The sequence below is a fragment of the Mobula birostris genome, chromosome 3 (genome assembly GCF_030028105.1).
Source record: "Mobula birostris isolate sMobBir1 chromosome 3, sMobBir1.hap1, whole genome shotgun sequence".
In the NCBI taxonomy this organism is placed as follows: domain Eukaryota; kingdom Metazoa; phylum Chordata; class Chondrichthyes; order Myliobatiformes; family Myliobatidae; genus Mobula; species Mobula birostris.
Window position 1 is genome coordinate 190,202,323 of NC_092372.1, and position 17,025 is coordinate 190,219,347.

Genomic DNA, 17,025 nt, shown 5'->3' on the forward strand with positions numbered 1-17,025 from the left:
GGCTTTTCAGCCCAATTTGTTCATGCCACTAAACCTGCCTTCTTGAGCAAGTCCCATATTCCTCTAATCTTTCCTATTTACATACCTGTCCAAATATCCTTTAAATGTTGTCATTGAACCCACCTCTACCACTTTCTCGAGCAGCTCCTTCCATAAGCTTACCAAATCCTGTGTGAAAATCTTGCCTTTCAGGCCCCCTTGAAATCTGTTCTGTCTCACCGTAACACTATGTCCTCTAGTTTACCATTCTCCTATACCGGTAAGTGGATTGTGACAATCTATCATATCTAGTAGCACACTATGTTCCTGGTTTTGTTTCACCAACATCTTGTACAGCTGTTACATGATATCCCAACTCTTAGAAACCATAGAAACTACAGCACAGAAACAGGCCGTTTGGCCCTTCTTGGCTGTGCCGAACCATTTTCTGCCTAGTCCCACTGACCTGCACACGGACCACATCCCTCCATACACCTCCCATCCATGTATCTGTCCAATTTATTCTTAAATGTTAAAAAAGAACCCGCATTTACCACCTCGTCTGGCAGCTCATTCCATACTCCCACCACCCTCTATGTGAAGAAGCCCCCCCTAATGTTCCCTTTAAACTTTTCCCCCCTCACCCTTAACCCATGTCCTTTGGTTTTTTTCTCCCCTTGCCTCAGTGGAAAAAGCCTGCTTGCATTCACTCTATCTAAAGCCATCATAATTTTATATACCTCTATCAAATCTCCCCTCATTCTTCTACGCTCCAGGGAATAAAGTCCTAACCTATTCAACCTTTCTCTGTAACTGAGTTTCTCAAGTCCCGGCAACAACCTTGTACACCTTCTCTGCACCCTTTCAACCTTATTTATATCCTTCCTGTAATTTGGTGACCAAAACTGAACACAATACTCCAGATTCGGCCTCACCAATGCCTTATACAACCTCATCATAACATTCCAGCTCTTATACTCAATATTTTGATTAATAAAGGCCAATATACCAAAAGTTCTCTTTACGACCCTATCTACCTGTGACGCCACTTTTAGGGAATTTTGTAACTGTATTCCCAGATCCCTCTGTTCCACTGTACTCCTCAGTACCTTACCATTAACCCTGTATGTTCTACGTTGGTTTGTCCTTCCAACGTGCAATACCTCACACTTGTCTGCATTAAACTCCATCTGCCATTTTTCAGCCCATTTTTCCAGCTGGTCCAAGTCCCGCTGCAGGCTCTGAAAACCTTCCTCGCTGTCTACTACACCTCCAATCTTTGTATCATCAGCAAATTTGCTGATCCAATTTACCACATTATCACCCAGATCATTGATATAGATGACAAATAACAATGGACCCAGCACTGATCCCTGTGGCACACCACTAGTCACAGGCCTCGACTCGGAGAAGCAATTCTCTACTACCACTCTTTGGCTTCTTCCATTGAGCCAATGTCTGATCCAATTTAACACCTCTCCATGTATACCTAGCGACTGAATTTTCCTAACTAACCTCCCATGCGGGACCTTGTCAAAGGCCTTACTGAAGTCCATGTAGAGAATATCCACTGCCTTCCCTTCATCCACTTTCCTGGTAACCTCCTCGAAAAACTCCAATAGATTGGTCAAACATGACCTACCACGCACAAAGCCATGTTGACTCTCCCTAATAAGCCCCTGTCTATCCAAATGCTTGTAGATTCTGTCTCTTAGTACTCCCTCCAATAACTTACCTACTGCCGACGTTAAACTTACCGGCCTATAATTTCCCGGATCACTTTTTGATCCTTTTTTAAACAACGGAACATCATGAGCCACTCTCCAATCCTATGGCACCTCACCTGTAGACAGTGACATTTTAAATATTTCTGCCAGGGTCCCTGCAACTTCAACACCAGTCTCCTTCAAGGTCCGAGGGAACACCCTGTCAGGTTCCGGGGATTTACCCACTTTAATTTTCCTCAAGACAGCAAGGACCTCCTCCTTTTCGATCTTGTATTCAATGTCCCATCAAATGAAAGAAATGTGTCAATTGTTTTTTTCACCACCTTGTCTACTAATGTTGCCACTTTTAGGTAGCAATGTACTTACCAAGTCTCTCCAACAACCTGCAGATCTCTGTCATACATTGTGCATGTCCTGAATGCATGATTTTATACTTGTCAGACTTAAATTCCATCTGCCACTACTTGGTCCCCTTTCCCAGTTGATTTAGATACTGTTTTAGCCTTGGACGACATTCTTCACTGTCTACCACACCACCATTTTACCAATCATTCCAATTCTTTCTCATTCAAATTGTTAATATACGTGAATTACCACCAACCAAGCCAAGTTTATATCCAACTGGCTAGCTCACCTTGGATTCCCTGTGACCTAACTTTCCAGATCAGCCTACAACAGAGACCTTGTCAACAGCCCTGCAAATGTCCATGTAGAAAATTTCAACCCACATCAGTCCTCTTAGCCACCTCCTCAAAAAAAAAAAAAAAAAAAAAAAAATTGGACCAAATTAAGAGACAATTTCCCACACACAAAGCCATACCAGCTACCCTTAATTTGTCTCCGTCTCTGGAGACAAACTGTCTACTGACATTTTATAAACCTACCGATTCTCACGGCTATTTTGACTATTCCTCTTCCACTGTCCCATGTAAAAATGCTATTTCCTTTTCTCAGTTCCTTTATGTCTGCCGCATCTGTTCATTGGATGACGCTTTCCTTTCTAGAACATCAGAGGCTATCCTCCTCCTTCAAAGAATAGGGGTTCCCTTCCTCCACCATTGATGCTGTGCTCACCCGCATCTTTTCCATTTCCTGGAAATCCCATCTTCCTGCCGTCTTAACAGGGATAGTGTTCTTCTGGTCCTAACCTACCACACCATGAACATCCACATCCAACACAATCCTCAGCAACTTCCATCATCTCCAAAGGGATCCTGCCACTAAATGCATCTTTACCTCCACATCCCAACCCCCCCACCCCCCAGCTGGAGTCTCTCCCTGCAAGTCGCCAAAGTGATACACCCACCCATTCATCTCCTCCCTCACCTCTATTCAGGCCACAAAAACAGCCCTTCCAGGTGAGGTAACACTTCACGTGTGAATCTGTTGGGGCTGTTTATTGTATCCAGTGCTAACAATGCAGACTCCTCTACAATGGTGAGAGCCGTTGTAGTGTAATTTGGGGGACTGCTTTGTCAAGCAACTCCGCTCCATCCAACAAAAGTGGAATTTCCCGGTGGTCAACCATTTTAATTCCTATTCCCACTCCTGTTCCAACATGTTGGTCCATGGCTGCCTCTTTTGCCATGATGAGGCCACTCGCAGAGTAGAGGAGCAAACCTCGTATGTCTGGTTCGCCTCCAACCTGATGGGCATGAACATCAATTTCTCCTTTGTGAAATTTGTTTTTCCCCTTCCCCCTTCTCTCTTCTTCTATTCCCCATTGTGGGCTCTTACCTCTTCTCACCTGCCTATCATCTCCCCTGGTGCCCCTTCTTCCCTTTCTCCCAGGGTCCATACTCCTCTCCCATCAGATTCCTCCCTCTCCAGCCCTTTACCTTTCCCACCCACCCGGCTTCATATATCACTTTCTAGCTATGCTCTTTCTGCTGTCCTCACCTCTTTTTTTTATTCTGGTGTCTTCCCCCTCCCATTCCAGTTCTGAAGAAGGGTCTCAGCCCTTGCTTTGGATTTCTAGTATCTTCAGAATTTCTTCTGATCATTATTCATTCCTTGCTTTTCCAAATGACAGTAGCTCTTGTCGCTCAGAATTCCCCTTCAGTAACTTTCCCACCACTAACGTTAGGCACTTGGGCTTGTTTCTTCAACCCTTCTTAAATAAAGGCACAACATAAGCCACCATCCAAACATTTGGTACCTAACCTGTAACTAAGAAAAATGCAAAAATCACTGCTAGAGCTCCTTGCTTGCTACAACACTTGGTCAAGTCTTGAGGATCTATCCACCTTTATGCATCATAGCACTGACATCACCTCTTTTGTATAGTTGCTATGTTTCAGGACATCATTGTTCTCTTTCCAAAATTCCCTAGCATCCATGGCCAGCTCCATGATACATTCAGATGGCAAGTACTTATTTAAGGCCTTGCCCATCTTCTGTGGCTCCATACATAGAGATGATAACACTGATCATTAAAGGGACTTGTGTAGGTCAACTAGATGTGTGAATGGAACAGTTGAGGTAGAATAGAAATGGTAGAGCTCTGCATCACCTATATAACAAACAAAATGCACCTTTGAAAATGCTCAGTATGAAATAGCAGTAGTATTCCTTTTGCCATAAATAGCTGTTCACTACCATCAGTATTTGAGGAAAATTCACTGGTCTTAAACATTAACCCTGTTTCTCACAGTTGCCAATTACCTTTGTGAATATTTCCAAAACATTATGTTTACATTTCAAAATTCTAGTTTTTAAGAAATGGATCAAAACCAACTCTAGATTTTAGCCAACTCTAGAATTGAAACTTGCGCTCTAGTACTGATGAAGTGCCATCCTTCAATCTAAATATTAAACAGGGATATTGTGCCTAAAGTTCAAAGTAAGTTTACTATTTAAGTATGTACATGTCACCAAATACTACCCTGAGATTCATTTTTGTGCAGTCATTCACAGTGGAACAAAAAAAAACATAAGAATCAGTGAAAACTACACATGAAGACTGACAAGCAACCAATGTGCAAAGGACGAATTGTACAAATACAGAAAATAAAATAATAACAATGAGAACGCAAGTTGTAGAGTCGTTGAAAGTGGTGGAGTAGAATATTAAGTACGTAACAAAATTTAAAAACAAGGAATTTAGTACATCAAGAGCAAACTCAACACCTCATTATGTTTACATTTCAAAATTCTAGCTTTTAAGGAATGGCTGTGACAGGAAGGGGACGGGTTAAGGAGACATTGCAGAGAACCCTTGTGGCCATCCCCCTCAACAGGTATAACACTTTGGATACTGTGGGGGTGGGGGGGGGGGTGAGAAATGACCTTACGGAGGAAAGTTGCAGTGGGCGAGTCTCTGGCACTGAGTTGCAGATGTCAGAGATCGTTAAATATATGAAGTTACCATAATTAAAGAGAAGGTTCTTGGGAAAGTGAAAGGTTTGAAAGTAGATAAGTCACCTGGATCAGATGGTGTACACCATGTGAAAGAGGTGGCTGAAGAGATTGTGGAGGCATCAGTAATGATCTCTCAAGAATCAGTAGATTCTGGAATGGTTCTAGAAGACTGGAAAATTGGAAATGTCACTCCACTCTTCAAGGTGGGAAGAGAGGCAGAAGAAAGGAAACCATAGGCCAGTTAGTCTGACCTCAGTGGTTGGAGTCAATTATTAAGGATAAGGTCTCAGAGTACTTGGAAGCCAATGATAAAATAGGCAGTGGCCTGCATGGTTTCCTCAAGGGAAAATCTTGCCTGATAAATCTTTTGGGAGTTCGTTGAAGAAATAACAAGCAGGATAGACAATGGACAATTGGTTGATGTTGTGTACTTGAATTTTCAGAAGCCTTTGACAAGGTGCCATACATGAGGCTGCTTAACAAGCTATGAGCCCATGGTATTACGGGAAAGATTCGAGCATGGATAAAGCAGTGGCTGATTGGCAGGAGGCAAAGAGTGGGAATAAAGGGAGCCCTCTCAGGCTGGCTGCCAGTGACTAGTGGTGTTACACAGGGGTCTGTGTTAAGACCTATTCTTTTTACGTTATATGTTAATGATTTGCATGATGGAATTGATGGCTCTGTTGAAAAGTTTACCAACGATACAAGGATAGGTGGAGGGGTGGATAGTTTTGAGGAAATAGAGAGACCACAGAAGGACCTAGACAGATTAGAAGAATGGGCAAAGAAATGTCAGATGGAATACAATGTTGGGAAGTGTATGGTCATGCACTTTTGGTAGAAGAAATAAAAGGGTTGACTATTTTCAAAATTGAATGAAAATTCAAAAATCTGAGGTGCAAAGGGACTTAGGAGTCCTTGTGCAGGATTCCCTAAAGATTAACTTGCAGTCTGTGGTGAGGAAGGCAAATACAATGTTAACATTCATTTCAAGAGGACTAGAATACAAAAGCAAAGGTGTAATGTTGAGACTTTATAAAGCACTGGTGAAGCCTCACTTGTAGTATTGTGAGCAGTTTTGGGCCTCTTAGAAAGGATGTGATGAAACTGGAGAGGGTTCAAAGGAGGTTCACAAAAATGATTCCAGGATTAAATGGCTTGTCATTTGAGGAGTTCTTGATGGCTTTGGGCCTGTATTCGCTGGAATTCAGAAGAATGAGGGTGACGTCATTGACTACTATGGAATGGTGAAAGCCTTGACAGAGTAGATATGGAGAGGGTGTTTCCTATGGTGGGAAAGTCTAAGACTAGCAGACACAGCCTCAGAATAGAGGGGCAATCTTTTAGAATGGAGGTGAGGAATTTCTTTAGCCAGAGAGTGGTGTATATTCGTCACAGGCAGCTGTGGAGACCAAGTCTTTATGTATATTTAAGGCAGTAGTTGATAAATTCTTGATTAGTCAAGGGATATGGGAAGAAGGCAGGAGATTGAAGCCAAGAGGAAAATTGGATCAGCCATGATGAAATGGCGGCACGGTCTCGATATACTAAATGGCCCTAATTCTGCTCCTATATCTTATGGTCTTCTATTCAGCTTTGGATCTCAGCAAATGAAATGCCAAGCTGTGACTCTTGTTGCATTATTCCTGGCACTGTCAAAATGAAGCAAATCAGAATTTTCAAGCTACTGAGCTATAAATAGTGGCCTTCAATTAAACGATTATTTTAAATCATCTGAAAAAAATGTAACTGAAAATATCAATTTGATATGTGGGTTGTCACTTCTAAAACAAAATGCAGCAAAAACTACCTCTGTTCAAGATATTCTGAAAGACTTGTTGAGGTGTTTCATCATTGAAGGGCGGAATGCCGGTCAGAAACTCATACAAGCAGACTCCAAGGGCCCACCAATCCACTGCAGGACCTAGGACAAATTAGTAAATAAAAATTAAATCCAACTCTCCAAACAGTGCAATAAAGAAATAAACACAAATGATAAAAGTGAAACTATTGTAGATACTGGAAATCTGAAATCTAACAAGAAAAAAAAAGTTAATAGTATCCTTCATCAGAACTGGGAAGGAGAAAAAACTAATGTGTTGTTTTGTTGTTACGAACTTCTCAATTTTAATGAAGTTCTATGACTTGAAACATAACTCAGTTTCTCTTTCATAGATGCTAGCTGATTCACTGGTGGTTGTAGCATTTCCCATTTTTGCTTCAGAAATGCTGGGCTTTTGCATCAGTTCTAATGGTATTGATAAAGAGAATGGATATTTAGAATAGTCTCTGTTCTTATGGAGGAGCTCAAATCAAAACTTAAGCTCACTTTTCTTCTTGGGTGCTGAGCAAACAAAGATTTTTTTTCAGCTTGCAATTTGATTGGTTTACCAAACACAAAATCATCTAATATACTCAAATTAAAAATAGACTTATGAAAATAAGAAGGCCTTTGAAAATAACAAAGCCAAATATTTTAAGATTCCTTTGTTTTTGTACCAGACACCATCCTGAAGAATTATACCTTTAATACTCTTTCTTCAGTTCTACCCTCTATGTTCTTCCTGGTGTGGTTCCCAATTTTGCTGCACAAGACAAGCAAGAAAGGCAGATCAATTTATTATTTTCCTTTAAACCTTACTGTCTTTTACTGCTGGTTCCAGTTCTCTGATCAATAACTAGCCCATGCTACCTTTCAATTCAACATTTTGCTTGACCTCCTTTGTTAACCACAATTAATTCTCATGGAATCCTTCTTTCTAGTTGCAATAAAATTTTGGTTATTTATCTGCTACTGCTCACCTACTGACCCTACCAAGTCTACTGTAAACAACTTCATCTTCAAAACATTATAATTGCCCTTATTTAATTTGAAAACAGTGGGTATTCCTCCTCAAAATGCCATCTTCCACCCCTTGATTGTCAAGGATCTATAAACCTCTCCCATTAAAGTATTTAAAGTTGTTAAAAGATGTGATGACCATAATCTTGTTCCTTTTCATGGGTTACGTTTATTGTAGACCAAGGTAACATGTCTGAATGACTGGTGTCCTGTCACACTCACCTCAATAACAAGCAAATGCTTGGAGAGGCTGTTCAAGGACGACATCTGCAACATGCTACCACTCACAATACACCTACTGACACAATTGATTGACAGATGACGCAACAGCCACAGCTCTACACACTGTCCTTACACATCTGAAGGAGGATGCTTATGTGAGAATGCTATTCTTGGACTACAGTTCAGTATTCAACACCATAATTCCTTCCAGGCTCAACAAGAAGCTCAGAGACCTCAGCCTTCACCCTGCCTTGTGCAGCTGGATCCTGTCAGATCGCTGGCAGGTTGTAAGAGCAGGCTCACTCACCTCTGCCCCTCTAACTCTCAAAACAGGTGCCCCTCAGAGCTGTATCCGAAGCCCCCTCCTTTATTCTCTGTATACCCATGACTGTGTCACCGCCCACAGCTCCAATCTGCAAATTAAATTTGCTGATGACACTACACTGATTGGCCCCATATCAAATAATAACGAGGCAGCCTACAGAGAAGTCATCACCCTAACACAGTGGTGTCAAGAAAACAACCTCTCCCTCAATGTCGCAAAAACAAAGGAGCTGGTTGAGGACTACAAGAGGAATGGAGACAGGCTAACCCCTATTGACATTAATGGATCTGAAGTTGCGAAGGTGAACAGTTTTAAGTTCCTCAGCATAAACATCACCGAGGACCTCACATGGTCTGTACATACTGGCTGTGTAGTGAAAAAGGCACAACAGCACCTCTTTCACCTCAGACAGCTGAATAAATTTGGTATGAGCCCCCAAATCTGAAGAACTTTCTACAGGGGCACAATTGAGAGCATCCTGACCGACTGCATCACTGCCCAGTATGGGAACTGTACTTCCCTCAGGCACAGGACTCTGCAGAGAGTGGTGCAGACAGCCTAGCGCATCTGTAGATGTGAACTTCCCACCATTCAGGATATTTACAAAGACAGCTGTGTAAAAACGGCCTGAAGAATCATTGGGGATCCGAGTCACTCCAACCACAAACTGTTCCAGCTGCTACCATCTGGGAAGTGGTACTGCAGCATAAAAGCCAGGACCAACAGGCTCCAGGACAGCTTCTTCCACCAGGCCTCTAGACTGATTTATTCATGCTGACACAACTGTATTTCTATGTTATATTGACTGTCCTGTTGCACATGCCATTTTTTATAAATTATTATAAATTAGACGGCGACATAACAAAGATTTTTACTCATGTACATGAAGGATGTAAGTAATAAAGTCAATTCAATTCTAACACTACTGTACACTGTTCTCAAGATTACTTGAGGTCCTGCAGCCAGTATTGAATTGAATTGTTTCCAGAACTCCATAATTTAGTCAGAAACAGGAAATGTCCTTAATTTTGTAAGAGTCATGTGCTGATTACAAATGCCCTATGTATACAGATAAGATTATTTAAAGCAACCTGTATAAACATTCTAAATGATGCCGATTTCAATTCTAAATAAGTAACTGGTTTCAATATCCAAAAATGAATTAACTGGCTGATGCTGGTGTTCTTCACTCTGACTAGATCTGGCAGTTAGTAGTTTCCCAGTTAGTCTCCTTCCTTTACTTCACACAATCTCTTCTAATCCAAACTTCCACCACTGAATGTATCCTGTCCTAGGCTCCTTTTCATTTTCCTAAAGCTACTACCTGCTTCTTCACACATCATATTTAATGCCCTTCATATTCTCAATTCATTCACTAACCTCTAATTAATGCATCTTTGAAAATTCCTGCAGCCCCATACACCTGTTAGTGAAAATACCATCCCTTTGATACAGATCTATTTCTCATGTCCCAATTCTTTGATCTGCTTTGAATGCATGAATCCTACTCTCTGATGTCCTTACTTAAACTTCTGATATCCCTGTTTGAAAGTTTACCTTACAATTAGCTACTTGAGTCAAACTTTTATCCACCCTTCCTAATTCATCTCTCTAGGCTAGGCTCTTTTCCACTGTGAAAGTGACACGTTGCAAGCATTAGGACTCGCAGCAGAAGATTTAACATGGAACTGCTGTGAATCACGAGGCTCCATGGTATTGTAATTCATATAACCTTTGTCTTTTCCCCTCCTAATTTACATTATTTCATCACCCTCTGAATCATTTTCAGGTTTCATCTAGTCATTTAATTGCCTCATCCAAAATACATTTTCCAATTAGAAGATAAATACATGCTTGCATAATTATACATTTTTCAAGCGGTAAGAATGCTGAATATACAACAGTACAGCACTGGATGAGCCATTTGGCTCACATTTGTGGTGATCTTGATGCCAATTATTTCAAATGTCCTCTTCCTGTGATCATTCTTATCCCTCCATTCCCTTCATATTCATGCATCTAAAAGCCTCAAACTTCTCCAACCTGCCTGCTTCCACCACTACTCCTTGTAAGCTACTCCAGGCACTTACCACTGTTTGCATAAACATTTGCCCCTCACATCACCTTTAACCTCTACCCCCACCAACATTAAAAGCATGTCATCTTGTGCCTGATATTCCTAATCTGTGGAAAAGATTATGACTGTCTACAATATCTACGCCTCTCAATCATTTAGCAGTCTCCCCTCAGCCTCTGATGCTCTAGGGAGAACAACCCAAGTTTGTCCAACCTTTCCTTAAACTCTCTAATCAAGGGAGCATCCCGTAAACATCTTCTGCACCCTCTCCTCAGTCTCTACATCCTTCCAATAATGGGGTGACCAGAACTGCATATAATATTCCAAATGCAGTCTGACTAAAGTTTTATGTAGCTGCAACACCCCTACCAAAGCACACCATACACCTCCTTCACCACTTTATCCAATTGTATAGTTACTTTTCGGAAAACTATGGACCCAGACCCCATGATCCATCCACACCTTAATACTATCAAGAGGTCTATCATTGACTGTATACCTTCTCCTTTCATTTGACCTCCTAAAGTGCAACATCATATACTTGCCCAAATTCAACTTCAACTGCGACATCTTTGCCAATATCTGTAACTAATGTACAGAGATAGTCCTTTACACTGCTCACAACTCCACCAATCTTGGTGTGAACTTACTAATCCACCCATCCACTTTTTCATCCAAATCATTATACACATCACCAGCACCAATCCTTACAGAATACTCCTGGTCACCAAACTCCAGACAGAATAACAGCCTTCAACTCCTACTGTCTTCTATGGCAAGTTAATTCCATATCCAAACTTGCAATTCACCCTAGATACCATGCATCTTTATCAACCTATCATTGGGGCCCCTTATTAAATGCCTTACTAATGTCCGTGCAGATAATGCCCACTGCCTTACCCTCATCAAGTTCAAACATCTGCAGATGCTGGAAATCTGAATCAACACACAAAAAAATTGCTGGAGGAACTCAGCAAGTTAGGCAACATCTAAAGAGGGGAATAAAGAGTCGACATTTTGGGCTGAGACCCTTCAATGGGACTAATGAAGGGTCCCGATAAAGAGTCTTGGCTCGAAACATCAACTGATTATTTCCTTCCCAAAGCTGCTGCCTGACATGCTGAGTTTCACATCAAGCTTCTTTGTCAACTCCTCAAAAAACTTGATCAAGTTTGTAAGGCATGACCTACCCTGCATGAAGTCATGCTGACTGTCCCCAAGCAGGCCATGCCTCTCCAAATGAGCAAAGGTCCTATCGCTCAGTATCTACTCCAATAGCTTTCCTACCACAATTGTGAGGCTCAGTGACCTATACTTAGCTGGAATATCCCTATTTCCCTTCTTGAACAAAGGCATAACAATTACTACTCTCCGGACCTCTGCAACCTTGCCTGTAGCTATTCAATATTCTAGGATATATTAGATTATGAGGACACGCAGTCCTCTTCTATTGTCATTTAGTAATGCATGCATGAAAAAATGATACAATGTTTTTCCAGAATGATATCACAGAAACGCATGACAAACCGACTTAAAAACTAAAACCCACATAATTATAACATACAGTTACAACAGTGCAAAGCAATACTGTAATTTGATAAGAACAGACCATGGCACGGTAAAAGTCTCAGTCTCTCGAAAGTCCCATCATCTCACGCAGACGGTGAACCTCCAGCACTGCCAGGGAGGCCACTCCCCAGGGTCTACTACTCCCCAGTAGGCCCTGGGGAGTGATCCACCATAATGCTTTACAAGAGACTCAGGACTACCCTTCCTTAATCTCAGAATGTCCCAATACATAAGTATACCCCACTCTCCCTTTACTTTCCTACAGATTCTTCTCTTTAGTAAATAGACACAAAATAATAATTTATTACCTCAGCCATTTACTCTGATTCCAAGTGCAAATACCCTCCTTTCTCTTTGAGCGGACTTATCCTCTCCTTATACTTATCTTCCTTTTTTTTTAAAAATTCGGGAATAAGAGCCTTGGGATTATGCTCGATCTTGCTCGCCAAGGTTCATGGCCCCCTTTGGCCCTCTTAATCGTCTGCTTGAGCACTTGACTTCTACCTTTATATTCTACAGGAGCCCAATCTGATTTCAACTTCTTTTTACTTCCTGAATAAATTCAGGATTTCTCAGGTCATCCACGGTTCCCTTACCTTAACATCCCTGTCCTTACCGGGATGTGCCAATTGGTCCTTATAGAACTCCATATGTCAGACGTGGACTTGTCCACCAGATTAAGTTCATTAATTCCATATCAAGCATTTCCCCTTTTTATTTTTCTATCTCACTAAAGGACTTCAAGTTTAGTTGAGACTGGTTCAGTGTAGGCATTTTCCACATTATAAATATTAACAGATCTACTGAGAATTTCAACTCTTTTCTGTTTTGGTAGCATCAAGCTGTATGTACAAGATATTTTGTAAAACAGGGTCACTCTGCTTACCATGTGGCATTCTCAGCAGCAGCTCAGGGGCCAAGTAATCTGGTGTTCCCAGGATTCTATCCCACTCTGCCAGAGCTGGAGCTGCACCTCTCCGCACACTTTTTGGAGTTCTATAAGGAGTTTGCATAATGGCAGGCAGTGGAGTCTGAATAGTTAAAAGGTGCAAGGAAAACAAACAAGGATCTTAATTATATGGAACACCTCAACTACAAGAAAAAATAATCACAGCTATGAAATGTTCTGGCACATCTTAACAAATTCAGGAAAACTTAACATTTTGAAATGAACGAAAAAAAAGACTAATTCTAATCATGAGAAACTCTGCAGATGCTGGAAATCCAAAGCAAAACACACAAAATGCTGGAGGAACTCAGCAGGTCGGGCAGTTCCATGGAAGTAAATAAACAGTCAACATTGCGGGCCAATCCTTCAGGACTCAGACCAATTCTAATACTCAGAACTGAAATATGGCGAGAAGAAAAAAGACAACCTGATTTCAGCCCTGCAGGTAATAAACAAGACTTCTCTTCAAACCTAGAAATAGGTTAAGTAGACCAGAATTTTCAAACTCAATCCAAAAAGGACAAGTGTGCATGTATTCAAATTGAATGCAAGTTCAGCATTAATGTCTATAGCTGTTCTTTTACATGAAGCATCAGACACAATTACCAGATTGTTAGTGTTTTGAGATTTCCTCCTGATAGTAAATCTGTAGTACATATAAACATATGACAACATAAATGGACTCCCCGAAAGTGGCTTGCCTTCATCGATCAGGGCATTTGAGTAGAAAACTTTGGTTAATCCACCTTTGAAGATTTGTGTGCTGATCTGGTTGCCACACTATAAAAAGAATGTTGCGGCTTTGGAGAGGATGCAGAAGAGGTACACCAGGCTGCTGCTTGGATTGGAGTACATTAGCTATATGAAGAGATTGCATAAACTAGGATGCTTTTTTCCCCCAATGTCAGAAGGCTGAAAAATGACCCAATAGAATTATAAAATTATGAGTGGCATGGATTGTCAGAATACTTCCCAAGTTGGAAATACCAGGGAGCACAGCTGTAAGGAGATGGGGAGAAAGTTTAAAGGAGATTTTAAAGGCAAATTGGTAGGTAGCTGGAACATGCTTCGAGGGGAGGTGGTTGAAGTAGGTATGATAGCTGTGCTTATGAGGTAGTTATATAGACACATGAACAGGCAGGGAATATATAGATACACGTAGGTGGATGAGATTAGTTTAGGTTGGCATCATGGTCAAAACAGACATGGTGAGACAAAATTTTTGTTCCTATATTGTACCGTTCTATGTGAATTAGAAGCAGCTGTGTGTCACCACAGGACCTATTTGTCATTACAAGAGGAGAAAGCCGGAGGTCAATGAGCCAGTCCTTATTAGAAGATTGGAGGTGGAGCAGGTCAGTAACTTTGAATTCCTTGGTGCTTTCATATTAGAGGATCTGTCCTGGGACCAGCACAAAGAAAGCACGACAGCCCCTCTACTTTTTTTTAGAAATCTGTGTAGATTCGGCATATTATCTTAAACTTTGTCAAACTTCTTATAGATGCATATTGGAGAGTATCCTGACTGGTTGTATCACAGCCTGGTTTGGAAACGCCAGTGCCCAGAAATGGAAGAAGAAACTACAGAAGCTGATGGATACAGCCCAGTTCATTACAGACAAAGCCCTCCCCACCACTGAGAACTTTTACAAGGGGTACTGCAACAAGAAAGCAATATCCATCATCAGTGACCTTCACCATCCAGGCTATGCTCTTATTGCTACTACCATCAGGTAGGAGGTATAGGAGCCTTATATCCCACACCACCAGGTTCAGGAGTGGTCATTACCCTACAATCATCAGGTTCTGAACCAATGTGGATAACCTCACTCACCTTAACTCTGAACCAATTTCACAACCTACTGACTCACTTTGAAGGACTCGTGTTCTCAATATTATTTATTTATTTTTCTTATTTGCAGAATTTGGCTTCTTTTGCACATTGGTTGTTTGTCAGTCTTTATGTACAATTCTCAAATTCTTTTGTAAATGCCTGCAAGAAAATGAATCTCTAAGTAGGATATGGTGACATATGTGTACTTTGGTAATAAATTTATTTTGACTTTAACCTAGCATATCAAATCATTTAACAAGGATATAGTTTATGTGACTTTAATCTCAATGCCACCTTCCCATCTATCCACATTTTTAATGAGTTCGTCAAGAATCTATAGTTTAAATATGTTCAGACACTACTTCCACTGCCGTTTGATTGAGAATTTCAAAGACCCATAAATTAAGACAAAATGGACTACACCTTGTGACTCCCAGTTCCAGCTTCTCCACTCACCTCGACAAGACTCCCTGCTCAATTTTTTTCCAGTCACATTCCTACTCACTCTACCACACACCAGCAGACGCGGGCCTAGCCTGTGCCATAGGACAACATGCCTATTTGGGATATCTTTCTGCTGAGCTTTACTGGAACTATTTGCAACCTCCCATAAATAAGGACACCAAAGTATACATAGTATTACATGTGTGAAATCACCAATGCTCAGTAACAGGCTCTTTGATCCCAACTAGTCCATGCTGACTAACCGAATTAAGCCAGGCCCACATGCCTGCATTTTACCCATATCCCTACAAATCTTTCTTTTCCATGTCGCTGTCTAAATGTAATAGTGCCTGCCTGTACCACTTCCTCTGACAGAATGTCACATATATCCTTCACCCTCTGTGTAGAAAAACTTCACCTTAAGGCCCCCTTTAATTTTTTTCCACTCTTACTTTAAATATATGCCCTCTTATTTTAGACCTCCACCATCAACCCTGCCCGCTCCTGCATCTCTTCCATTTCACATACATCTGCCCTCACCCCACCCTTCCACCACCCCACCAGCCTCCAGTGTCCAGCAAATAATTCTCTGTAACTTCTGCCATCTCCAATGGGATTCCACCACCAAGCACATCTTTCCCTCCCCCCACTTTCTGTAGGGATCACTCTCTATGTGACTCCCTTGTCTATTTATCCTCCCCACTGATCACCCTCCTGATACTTATCCTTGCAAGCAGAACAAGTGCTACACCTGCTCTCTCACTACCACCCAGGGCCCGAACCAGTTCTCCCAGGTGAGGTGACACTTCAGCTATGAGTCGGTTGGGGTTATCTACGGCATCCTGTGCTCCCAGTGTGGCCTCCTGTATATTGGTGAGACTCAACATAGATTGGGAGACCACTTCACCGAGCTCTGCCAGAAAAAGTGGGACCTCCTGGTGGCCACCCACTGCAATTCTACTTCCTATTCCCATTCTGACATGCCAGCCCATGGCCTCCTCTACTGCCGCAATAAGGCCACACTCAGGTTGGAGGAACAACATCTTATAATCTGTCTGAGTAGCCTCCAACCTGATGGCATGAACATCGATTTCTTGAACTTCTGGTAATTGCCCCACCCCTCACCATTCCAGTTTCCCTCTCTCACCTCATCCCCTTAACAGCCCATCACCTCCCTTTGGTGGTCCTCCCACTTCACTTTCTTCTGTCCTCTCCTATCAGATTTCCCCCCTTCTCTAGCTCTTTACCTCTTTCACCTATCAGCTTCCCAGCTCTTTACTTCACCCCTCCCCCTCTCCAGGTTTCACCCACTTTGTACTCCTTCCCCCACCCCCTTCCTCCCTCCTACTCGCTCTAACATCTCATCTTTTTTCTTCAGTCATGAAGAAGGGTCTAGGCTGAAAACATTGACTTTTTACTCTTTCCATAGATGCTGCCTGACCCGCTGAGTTCCTCCAGTATTTTGTGTGTGTTGCTTGGATTTCCAGCAACTGTAGATTTTCTTGTCTTTAGACTCCTCTACCCTGGGAAAGCCTTAACTATGCCCCTCATGATCGTAAATACTTCTACAAGGCTCCCTCAGGTCCAGGGCAGGAAAGCCCAGTCTATTTAGTCTCTCCATACGATTCATGTCCTTCACTCCCAACAACATCTTTGTGAGCCTTGTCTATACCTTTACCAGTTTAATAACATTCTTC

General features: G+C 41.7%; 1 protein-coding gene across 1 annotated transcript in view; it reads right to left on the bottom strand.

The window, feature by feature from the left end:
* The window catches only part of mastl (microtubule associated serine/threonine kinase-like), a 50,629-nt gene that overhangs the window by 5,619 nt on the left and 27,985 nt on the right, over nucleotides 1-17,025 (bottom strand). Inside the window, exons 9-10 of the mRNA XM_072253876.1 lie at nucleotides 12,988-13,132; nucleotides 6,877-6,990 (exon numbers count right to left, since the gene is read on the bottom strand). Coding sequence (XP_072109977.1) covers nucleotides 6,877-6,990; nucleotides 12,988-13,132 — 259 coding nt within the window. The remainder of the gene's footprint in view (nucleotides 1-6,876; nucleotides 6,991-12,987; nucleotides 13,133-17,025) is intronic.